General features: G+C 36.9%; 1 protein-coding gene across 1 annotated transcript in view; it reads right to left on the reverse strand.

Moving 5' to 3' along the window:
• The window catches only part of LUZP4 (leucine zipper protein 4), a 48,175-nt gene that overhangs the window by 11,178 nt on the left and 24,253 nt on the right, over window positions 1–12,744 (reverse strand). Inside the window, 1 exon segment of the mRNA XM_060137283.1 lies at window positions 6,436–6,488. Coding sequence (XP_059993266.1) covers window positions 6,436–6,488 — 53 coding nt within the window.

Below are 12,744 nucleotides of genomic sequence, written 5' to 3' on the forward strand. Positions count from 1 at the left end.
CGCTGTAGATGCAGCCCAGCAGAGGGTCCTCCAACATCTACTATTATATGCTGGATAGAGTATTAGAGTGGACATGTAGAGGGGAGAGAGAGAGGGTGTTTGACATATGTAGAAAGTAAAAAGCAGAAAGACTGAAACAGAGGGAGAGAGGGAGATGGAGGTAGGCTCTATAATTTCACCTGTTCTTCAGTAGGAACTTTAGTTACCACTAAGGAGTGGTATACTGTACAACCTGAAACTTTAGCATGCATCACAGATTGCTGGGGCCCACACCCAGAGTTTCTGATTTAATAGGTCTGGGGTGAGGCATGAAAATTTGCAAGTTCCTCCTTTTTGCAAGTTAATACTATGGTTGGTGCCAAATGGGGCAAAAATGGAAAATTCAGTCAGCCTCTTTCTTTGTTCATGCACTGACAAATAGCTAGAGTGTTATTCTCTTAGCATTGATCAAACTGGTTGTTTATGCTCCTGTACTTCAATGTTACTCAAGGTAGAGAGGGAGAGAGTTGTGAGTTATACAGCTGCTGTGTAATATAGAAAAGAGACCATTTGGTTCTTAGAAAACATTGCTAGGTTCATTGGCTTATGCTGTTTCTCTTTACCCATTATTATTCATCATTAAGCAAGACACTGAAAACAGTATATATCTAGCCCATATTCTCTGTTGATAAGGGTATGAGAAGACAAGACTTTTCCTATTCTGTACATATTCTGTACAGCAATTTATCAATATGTATAACATTCTAAATAAGTACTATTTTGTTTAGCAATTCCACTTCTAGAAAATGATCATATGGAACGAATTGGGATGTATTGCAAAGATATAGGTACATGGATGCTCATCACAAGTTTAATTTATAAAAATTCAAACTAGAAACAGCCTAAATGTCTAGCAATTGGGAACTGGACCGACACTGTGGAAAGCTTTACTGTGGAAGAAATCTTAGTGTCAAGAAAAGAAACATGGAGGTAGATATTACAGCTGTTACATGTATTTTGGGTATTTTGTGTTTTCTAAAATTTCTTCAATGAACATGTATTGGTTTTGTGATCAGAAGAAACATTCTTTCTCCAAATCACTTAATACAAATTACATTACAAAGGTTGTACATTGTCATTCTCTATATTCAAAATTAGGAATTTGCAGCAAAACTACAGCAAAGTATACCCACTTTAAATCAAACTGATGATTGTTTTGTTTCCCAACATAATGTCATTAGTAAGAGAATCTTTACCATCTGCTAATTTGGTTCAGAAAGCAATGCTATAAATGAGCCAGATTAGAACCCAACTTCTTCTATATTTCTATACTGTATTTCATTTTCCTTGCACAAACAACTATTAAATACGAAGACAGACTTTATGAAATTAAGCTAAAACCCACCAACATAATTATAAATACCAAATAATTATAAACCAATTTTTCAGTGTACTATAGCAATAGGCTTAACTGGACACAGATGGGGTTCAAATTACACTTTGATAATCTGTACCAAGATCATTATTACTTTGCACCCAAGCATCAGTGAACAGGAAAAAGGTCACATTTTAATTTAAACTTTATTAACTTTAATGTGTTCACAAAAAATGACAGTAGGACAGTTTAAAATTCTTACAAATGTTTGTCGAATGTAAAAGCATAAATTCCTAGAAAAATGTATAAGCTCAGGTATAAATTTATCATTTTAAAAATCATTTTTAAATGATTATTTTAAATCATTATCATTTTAAAATTTAAAAAGAGTAGAATTTAATCTTACTGACTGACTTTTGAGGCACAGAATATTTAGTTATAAAAGATATCAATTACCTTGCTCTACTGTCAAAATAGTCTACTTAGGTGTCATATGTGGGTTCTAGAGCTCAAAGAATAAATCAAACCAAAGCAAGAAATTCTCTAATGTTAAAAAGACATGTAATTCTGAAAAAATAGCTGTTTTCCTAAAATCTCTCACTGTAAATCACCTTCCTTCTTGCTCACCTGTCTGTTCTTTTATGCAAACAAAGCTAAACATTTTTTCTTTTATGTAGACACTTAGTTTTGACAGATTACTCACATCAAAGCTTACCTAAGGAAAAATACATCAACAAAAGCAATAAAAAGTTAAATATTGAAAAAATATGTATGCTCTTGCATAAAATTCACTACAATATCTGTTAACAGCAAATCTTTAAAAGGAAACAATACTTTGGTCTTCAAAACTGACAACTGTTCCTGGTGTTTTGTTCCTTTTCAGCAAAGAGAATCTCTCATCGAGTGAAAGCCTAGTCTGTGAAGGAGAGAAAAGCTGTATGACCTCAGGACGTTAACAATGTTACAAAATACTCATGAAACATGGTTACTAAAAGTAGACAGGTGATGGTTGGAGAAGACTGTGAGTGACAGAAGGAAGAGTGAATTTGAAGAAACTGCACAGAGCTCTTTTCTGTGATCCCGGAAGCAGGAAGTAGTTTGATCTATGGTATATCACTGAGGCCACCTCTTGGTCCTTACAGGCTAAACAGTGGCATCAAAGAGCTTTAATTGAAGAGGTATGGAAGAAAGCATACTATTACCCCACAGAATAAGTGGGTAAGCTTCCACAGAGGAATGAGGGTCAGGTTTACTTCTATGGAGTGGAGATTAAATGCCTCAACTATGCCCGGGAATTTGGTAATCTGCCTTGTGAAGGTACCCCTATGCCCAAGTGATTTCCAATTGGTGTTATTTAGTCTATAACCAGATAAAATATCTCAAAGATCTCCCAAGACTTAACTTCTAGTTTCATCCTTTTATAGACTGCCACTGAGCCTAAGTTTCTTTCTCCATCTTCAAGAAATATCCTTTTCAATACCACCCCAAAACCTAAGTCAGAAACCAGATTGATACTGCTCTGAGGCCCAAGTGGGCTATATCCATTACTCTATACTGCCTATTTTACATTTATAGGTCATATACTTTTATGCAAAACACAATTAATCTGAATGTGTATGGAATAGGATGCTCTGGTTAATTTAACCTGTTGCTAACTGAAGGCTGGCAGATAACTCTTTTGGTTTCAACCCCCACTGTGAAAATCACTAAAAATACATTAGTATATTATTTTGCTTTAGTACGTAGTCTGATAAACATGGTTGTCTTCTTGGCAAGCGAGAACCATGTTGAGCCTGAAGGCCACCACAGACGTAAACATATAGTACATTGAGCTAAATCCATGTGTAACTTGAAGTTCATTTAAAAAATAAGTAATTGAGGTTGGCTTATTTCATTGACCTCTGTGTCTTTTACGAAGATGGAATACAGGGAAGAAATTTCTTGTGTATTGGGGGCTCCAAATAGGCTCTGGTTAAACACATTTTTTCCTATACATAAAAGATACCCTTGGATATACCTAAAAGAGACATGAATTCTTTACCATCTCATGAACAACATTATCGTGCAACTCTATTATATTTACCTGATGACAGATTTTGTTGAAGTTATATTTCAGGTGTATTTCTTTGGTCCAGTAATGAGGACTCTTGGTTGTAGCATAGTTAGTCTTTAGGAATGAAGCTTTAATCTCATGTCTCATGAGTCTGTCAATTAAGCATAATGTTTCAATTAAAATATATTTGACAGCCATTAATTAGCTGAGTAATGTTAAGCCATTCAATTTAACGTCTCTAGGTGTCATTTTCACCAGCTATAAAATTAAGAAAGTATATCCAAGAAACTTCAAGGTTCCTTTTAATAGTATTAAGATTACAAGTACTGAATCTGGACTATAGCATTCAAGAGGATCACATGTAGGCATTAATCTAGCCTTTTTCATATTGTCACTTCAAAACCACTAGATGAGGTTTTCTGCTGTTTAAATGCCAAAGCAGTTTTGCTATTATTTAAGTACGGTCATGCCTATAGGCATTTTGGAACAAAAGTAGCCATTGCCTCCATATACAGAGAAAATGGATTAGTAGTTACCTTGGGCAGGGGGGCAGAAAGGGAAGGGAGTGAAGGGGGAGTAACTATTAATGGGTACAAAGAGTATCTTTTGGGGATAATGAAAATGTTCTAAAATTAGATTATGGTGATGGTGCTACAATTCTGTTAATATACTAAAAGCCACTGAATTGTATACTTTGAATGGCTGCTAGTGGGTGTGGTTTCTGCTTTGTATTATTATAACAGCTGTTCATGTAAATAAACAGTACAGAAGTTTTTGGTTTTGGTTTTTAATGGATGGCTAAATAGTTCAAGGGGAAATGTTTACCACATGTAATGTCTCAGTTTTTTGGGGCTGATATCACAAAATACATAGACTGGTGGTGGTGGTGGGTTATAAACAACAGAAATTTATTCCTCACGGTTCTGGAGGCTGGGAAGTCCAAGATCAGGGTGCCAGCATGGTCAGGTTCTGATGAATGCCCTCTTCCAGATCGCAGACTGCCAGCTTCTAGCTGTCTCCTCACAGGGTGGAGTGGGCAAGGGAGCTCTGTGGGGGTCTCTTTTATAAAAGCACTCATCCCATTGACTCCACTCTTATGACCTATTCACCTCCCAAAGGCCCTACCTTCTAACACCATCACATATGAATTTTGGAGGGACACAAACATTCAAACCACGGCATGTAGTCACATTCTATCAGAGGTAGAGAACAAAAGCCCAAATGCTATGTGGTTATCTCAATAGTGCCAGCTAAGTTGCTGTGATCAGTGGCCTTAAATAAGTCAAGTATGTTTTCACTGTTGCTTTTTTTTCTGATTATAAATACTGCTCCTACTAGGACCCAACTGGACCAAAAATAGTGTTTGATTTGGAAAAAAGAGAGTGCTCTGAGTGATTAAATAAACATTGGTTTCCTAATTAACTTTTAATTATAATTTCTCTTTCCTTTTCTTTACTTTTTGGATAGCATATCATAGAATGTGTGCATGTTTTTTGACTTATTGAACAAAATAGATTGCATTCTTAATTTTAAAACCAGGTAAGTGTAACATTCTGGATGTGGTAGGCAGAATTCTAAAAATGGCCCCCAAAGAGTTCTCTCAGGACTGTGAATATGATAGCACATGCATGAATATAATACCTTATCTGGCAAAAGAGATCTTATAATTTGTAAAATTACTAATAAATTGACTTTAGGTAGATTATGCTAGGTTATCTGGGTTGGCCTAATCTAATCACATAACAAAAACAGAAGAGGGGGCAAAAGAGGAAGTCGGAATAATTCAAAGAGTGAACCAAACATGACATGCTGTTGGTGGTTTGAAGATGGAGGAGGCCCCACGTGAAAGGGAATTCAGGCTGCCTCTAGAAGCAGAGGGGCTGCTGGCTGACAGCAGCAAGGAGATAGAAACCTCATTCCCACAACCTCAAGGAAATGAATTTCCCCAACAACTAGAATAAGCTTGGAAGCAGATTCTTTCCCAGAGCCTCCACATAAGAGAGCAAGCCAGGGCCACAACTTTGTTTTCACATCCGTAAGACCTTAGGTAGAAAACCAGCCAAGCATACCTGGATATCTGAACTATAGAACTGTGAGATAATAAATGGGTGCTGCTTTAATCTGCTGTTTGTGGTAATTTATTTAAGCAGTAGTAAAAAAACTAATACTCTAGGCTTTTAAAGAATTTAACCTCATCTTGTACTTGTAGAGAGACAGTATCGTAGAATAGAAAGCCCACAGGTTTTGTAGCCACACAAGCCAAATTTGAACGTATTATTCAAAATTTGAATTATATTATTAGTTGTATGACTTCAAGAAAATCAGTACACTCTATTGAGCTTATTTTATTCATCTGTAATATGGAAATGTTCATACCTGCTTCACAGGATTGTTGGGGATTAAATTAAATCACAAATGTAAAAGTGCTTAGCACAGTGCCTAGCACATAACAGGCACTCAGTAAATGCTAGCTATTATTATTAATCTGCTTCTATGTCCACAGCTCTTTCAACCCTTCCACAGATGCCTTTGGTTGGACCCATTTTAAAGGGAATGTAATAGCATTCTTCCCTTCCCTGTTGTAGTTCTGAAAGGATACAGAAATGCTCCTAATAATCAATCACTGGCCAAAGTTCTCCATGATTAAAGGTAAGATCATTTGGAATATTGAAATTTACTTAATATATATTATTATTAAAGAGCAGAAGGATTTTAATCTTAAGATTGAAAATGAGGAATGGCACCAAATTCTTCCAGGTGACAATTCTTGCATGCCTTAAGTAGAAAGGGCACAACATCAAGACATTTATACTCACCATAGGAAAATGATGCAGGGGAATCTCAAACGTAAAGGCAAAATCAAGCCAGAATTTTCTGGTTCTACATTAGGATTGTTTACAGAAATGTTATGGATTGTTCAGAATCAGATTCTAGAGGCCCCTACTAGAAGTTATATTTATTCATTTTTGTTTCATTTTTCTCCTAAAACGAATTAAAGTTAGTAGTACAGATGTCTGTCTGCAATTACCTTTCAAGTCTTCGAAAACTTTCAAAGGTGATGTACTCATTTTCCAGTGATATCTAAATGGGAAAGGTTGAAACCGATCATGCCAAAGCTTTCTTTACTCAGCATAGGTGCTTATTTTCTATACTTTAAATTGACTAACATTTCAGTGACAGTAGTCTTTTTGCTTGATCCTCAATCTAACATTCAATTTCAGATTTTTCTCCCCTATTCACAGATGCAAGAATGTCAAAGACAGTGGACCCTTAGAGATCAAGCAGTCCAACCCCCTTACATAACAAATAAGGAAACAGAGATTCAGAAAGATCAAATGACATCTAGTAGTGACCCAGAAGAAAACTCTCAAGATCTAGATATAGCCTGGATACACACACTACTTGTCTGCATCAAGGAGAAACATAATGACTGTAGATAAACTCCACAAGGTGTCCTTATAATCTTTACATAATAGACTTGTGACCTTGAGTGTACTCAAGATAGCTAAGTGAGATGGAGAACTGTATTATCCTAACAACTTAATTTTAGAAAGTCTCACTTCTACCCCAACAGACTTCTCAAGTGAAAGTTAGGATTTTTTTTTCAATAATTAACTTAAATCCCTTATGCCTGTAATTACTTTGTGACAACATAGTTTACACCTACGTGTGGTCAATGAGAAAAACCAAAGCATAATCAAAACATTCCATTCAAATGTTAATTGGCCCAGTTCACTCCATAACTAAACTGGTTTCAGTGCATCCAGTTATATATATCTGGTATTTGGTGGTCCAGCTGTTTTTATATGAAGTCCTAACCACAGTTACAGTTTGGACGTGGATTTGGTATTAAGAGCCTTACAAATAATACAGCAGCCAAGAAATCTGTAGAGCCAGTAGATTATAAAAGCAGAATAACACATGGAGGTATTCTTAAAAGTTAATGTTTACAGAGCAAATATTTTCTTGTTATTTTCTTGTTAGAAAGTTCATGTTTATGTTGGAAGCAGATATGTTTACTTGTAAACATGCTACTGAAGGCAGCCTTGAATTCAAGACGCATGTGTGTCTAATGACAATGACTCCATGACTTAAACAGAGCCTCACATACGCTTACCCCATACTCTACTGGCAACACTAGTTAACAGGGTCCTTGCCAAGAACTTAAGAAAGATAAGAATGCCACTAGAATGGATGTATAATGTATATGGAAACCAGTAGTAATCATGGCAGATTATCCAAGAGCTTAAACTAGGTGGTAGAGAGGCCAAAGTTGGAGAAGTGAGAATAGGAGCCATGGAAATACAGAAAAAAAGGGTAGGAATTAGAATTGGAAACTACTGGGAGAGATATTAGCTAATGTGATTATTTCTAAAATAAGTTGGTCAATGCCATTTCCTTCCTTAAAGTCCCTCAGTAGTTCTGCATTGCGCTCTGTATAGAATCCCTACTCTAGCATGGCCCATGCTCCATGATCTGGTTCCTGACTCTACCTCTCCACTCTCACCCCTCAACAGTTCTGCCCACACACTCTACACTTGAGCTCAATGAGTTTCAAACTAATTTTTAAAGCGAAAGAATCCCTAGTTCCAACAAAATCTTACTTGGTATCCCAATATGTAAAATACTGAAAAGCAAAACTGCCTTCTTTGGCTCCTGAGGCACCTCTTCACAACCCCTAGAACCCTGAAGTACAAAGTTTAAAAACCACTGCAGTCTGGCCAAATTAAACTAATTGCAGTTTACAAAATATGCCATGCTTTCTTTCACTCCTATACCTTTACATATGATGTTTCCTCTGACTGGAATGCCTTTTCCACCTTTGCTGCTTTGCTTACTCCTACTCAGCCTCTAGGACTCAACTCAAACACTACCTCCTCTACAATGTTCCTTGACTTCCCTAGCTGGTTTGGGATTCTCTCCCCCATGCTGCCATAGTACCTTGGGCATACCTCTAAGTATTTATACTATGCTGCTCTCTCTCTCTCTCTCTCTTGCTCTCTCTCTCTCTCTCCCCCTTCCTTCCTTTCTTTCTTACTTTCTTATAAAGATTCTTTCTCAAGTATATAGCATATACCTGGCAAATAATAAGAGCTCAATAAATGCTGAATGAAGAAATGAAATACTACAAAGAACTAGAGGAAGAAGGGGGCTGAGAAAAGGCCATTGAATTTGACAAGAAAGTAATAAATTTTTTTTAACATCTTTATTGGGGTATAATTGCTTTACAATGGTATGTTAGTTTCTGCTTTATAACAAAGTGAATCAGTTATACATATACATATGTTCCCATATCTCTTCCCTCTTGCGTCTCCCTCCCTCCCACCCTCCCTATCCCACCCCTCCAGGCGGTCACAAAGCACCGAGCTGATCTCCCTGTGCTATGTGGCTGCTTCCCACTAGCTATCTACCTTACATTTGGTAGTGTATATATGTCCATGCCGCTCTCTCGCTTTGTCACAGCTCACCATTCCCCCTCTCCATATCCTCAAGTCCATTCTCTAGTAGGTCTGTGTCTTTATTCCTGTCTTACCCCTAGGTTCTTCATGACATTATTTTTTCTTAAATTCCATATATATGTGTTAGCATACGGTATTTGCCTTTCTCATTCTGACTTACTTCACTCTGTATGACAGACTCTAGGTCTATCCACCTCATTAGATATAGCTCAATTTCGTTTCTTTTTATGGCTGAGTAATATTCCATTGTATATATGTGCCACATCTTCTTTAGACATTCATCCGAAGATGGGCACTTAGGTTGTTTCCATCTCCGGGCTATTGTAAATAGAGCTGCAATGAACGTTTTGGTACATGACTCTTTTTGAATTATGGTTTTCACAGGGTATATGCCCAGTAGTGGGATTGCTGGGTCATATGGTAGTTCTATTTGTAGTTTTTTGAGGAACCTCCATACAGTTCTCCATAGTGGCTGTACCAATTCACATTCCCACCAGCAGTGCAAGAGTGTTCCTTTTTCTCTACACCCTCTCCAGCATTTATTGTTTGTAGATTTTTTGATGATGGCCATTCTGACTGCTGTGAGATGATATCTCATTGTAGTTTTGATTTGCATTTCTCTAATGATTAATGATGTTGAGCATTCTTTCATGTGTTTGTTGGTAGTCTATATATCTTCTTTTGAGAAATGTCTATTTAGGTCTTCTGCCCATTTTTGGATTGGGTTGTTTGTTTTCTTGTTATTGAGCTGCATGAGCTGCTTGTAAATTTTGGAGATTAATCCTTTGTCAGTTGCTTCATTTGCAAATATTTTCTCCCATTCTGAGGGTTGTCTTCTGGTCTTGTTTATGGTTTCCTTTGCTGTGCAAAAGCTTTGAAGTTTCATTAGGTCCCATTTGTTTATTTTTGTTTTTATTTCCATTTCTCTAGGAGGTGGGTGAAAAAGGATCTTGCTGTGATTTATGACATAGAGTGTTCTGCCTACGTTTTCCTCTAAGAGTTTGATAGTTTCTGGCCTTACATTTAGGTCTTTAATCCATTTTGAGTTTATTTTTGTGTATGGTGTTAGGGAGTGATCTAATCTCATACTTTTACATGTACCTGTCCAGTTTTCCCAGCACCACTTATTGAAGAGGCTGTCCTTTCTCCACTGTACATTCCTGCCACCTTTATCAAAGATAAGGTGACCATATGTGCGTGGGTTTATCTCTGGGCTTTCTATCCTGTTCCATTGATCTATATTTCTGTTTTTGTGCCAGTACCATACTGTCTTGATGACTGTAGCTTTGTAGTATAGTCTGAAGTCAGGGAGCCTGATTCCTCCAGCTCCGTTTTTCGTTCTCAAGATTTCTTCGGCTATTAGGGGTCTTTTGTGTTTCCATACAAATTGTGAAAGTTTTTGTTTTAGTTCTGTGAAAAATGCCATTGGTAGTTTGATAGGGATTGCATTGAATCTGTAGATTGCTTTGGGTAGTAGAGTCATTTTCACAATGTTGATTCTTCCAATCCAAGAACATGGTATATCTCTCCATCTATTTGTATCATCTTTAATTTCTTTCATCAGTGTCTTATAATTTTCTGCATACACATCTTTTGTCTCCTTAGGTAGGTTTATTCCTAGATATTTTATTCTTTTTGTTGCAATTGTAAATGGGAGTGTTTTCTTTTTCTTTTTTTTTTTTTTACATCTTTATTGGGGTATAATTGCTTTACAATGGTGTGTTAGTTTCTGCTTTATAACAAAGTGAATCAGTCATACATAAACATATGTTCCCATATGTCTTCCCTGTTGCGTCTCCCTCCCTCCCACCCTCCCCATCCCACCCCTCCAGGCTGTCACAAAGCACTGAGCCAATATCCCTGTGCCATGCGGCTGCTTCCCACTAGCTATCTACCTTACTGCGTTTGTTAGTGTGTATATGCCCATGACTCTCTCTCGCCCTGTCACAGCTCACCCTTCCCCCTCCCCATAACCTCAAGTCCGTTCTCTAAGAGGTCTGCGTCTTTATTCCTGCTTTACCCCTAGGTTTTTCATGACATTTTTTTTTTCTTAAATTCCATATATATGTGTTAGCATACGGTATTTGTCTCTCTCTTTCTGACTTACTTCACTCTCTATGACAGACTCTAGGTCTATCCACCTCATTACAAATAGCTCAATTTCGTTTCTTTTTATGGCTGAGTAATATTCCATTGTATATATGTGCCACATCTTCTTTATCCATTCATCCGATGACGGGCACTTGGGTTGTTTCCATCTCCAGGCTATTGTAAATAGAGCTGCAATGAACATTTTGGTACATGTCTCTTTTTGAATTATGGTTTTCTCAGGGTATATGCCCAGTAGTGGGATTGCTGGGTCATATGGTAGTTCTATTTGTAGCTTTTTAAGGAACCTCCATACTGTTCTCCACAGTGGCTGTATCAATTTACATTCCCACCAACAGTGTAAGAGGGTTCCCTTTTCTCCACACCCTCTCCAGCATTTATTGTTTCTAGATTTTTTGATGATGGCCATTCTGACTGGTGTGAGATGATATCTCATTGAGTTTTGATTTGCATTTCTCTAATGATTAGTGATGTTGAGCATTCTTTCATGTGTTTGATGGCAGTCTGTATATCTTCTTTGGAGAAATGTCTATTTAGGTCTTCTGCCCATTTTTGGATTGGGTTGTTTGTTTTCTTGTTATTGAGCTGCATGAGCTGCTTGTAAATTTTGGAGATTAATCCTTTGTCGGTTGCTTCATTTGCAAATATTTTCTCCCATTCTGAGGGTTGTCTTCTGGTCTTGTTTATGGTTTCCTTTGCTGTGCAAAAGCTTTGAAGTTTCATTAGGTCCCATTTGTTTATTTTTGTTTTTATTCCCATTACTCTAGGAGGTGGATCAGAAAGGATCTTGCTTTGATTTATGTCATAGAGTGTTCTGCCTATGTTTTCCTCTAAGAGTTTGATAGTTTCTGGCCTTACATTTAGGTCTTTAATCCATTTTGAGCTTATTTTTGTGTATGGTGTTAGGGAGTGATCTAATCTCATACTTTGACATGTACCTGTCCAGTTTTCCCAGCACCACTTATTGAAGAGGTTGTCCTTTCTCCATTGTACATTACTGCCACCTTTATCAAAGATAAGGTGTCCATATGTGCATGGGTTTATCTCTGGGCTTTCTATCCTGTTCCATTGATCTATCTTTCTGTTTTTGTGCCAGTACCATACCGTCTTGATGACTGTAGCTTTGTAGTATAGTCTGAAGTCAGGGAGCCTGATTCCTCCAGTTCCTTCTTTCGTTCTCAAGATTGCTTTGGCTATTCGGGGTCTTTTGTGTTTCCATACAAATTGTGAAATTTTTTGTTCTAGTTCTGTGAAAAATGCCAGTGGTAGTTTGATAGGGATTGCATTGAATCTATAGATTGCTTTGGGTAGTAGAGTCATTTTCACAATGTTGATTCTTCCAATCCAAGAACATGGTATATCTCTCCATCTATTTATATCATCTTTAATTTCTTTCATCAGTGTCTTATAATTTTCTGCATACACATCTTTTATCTCCTTAGGTAGGTTTATTCCTAGATATTTTATTCTTTTTGTTGCAATGGTAAATGGGAGTGTTTTCTTGATTTCACTTTCAGATTTTTCATCATTAGTGTATAGGAATGCCAAAGATTTCTGTGCATTAATTTTGTATCCTGCTACTTTACCAAATTCATTAAATAGCTCTAGGAGTTTTCTGGTAGCACCTTTAGGATTCTCTATGTATAGTATCGTGTCATCTGCAAACAGTGACAGCTTTACTTCTTCTTTTCTGATTTGGATTCCTTTTATTTCCTTTTCTTCTCTGATTGCTGTGGCTAAAACTCCCAAAACTATGTTGAATAAGAGCG

Source organism: Lagenorhynchus albirostris, chromosome X (assembly GCF_949774975.1).
Source record: "Lagenorhynchus albirostris chromosome X, mLagAlb1.1, whole genome shotgun sequence".
Classification (NCBI taxonomy): domain Eukaryota; kingdom Metazoa; phylum Chordata; class Mammalia; order Artiodactyla; family Delphinidae; genus Lagenorhynchus; species Lagenorhynchus albirostris.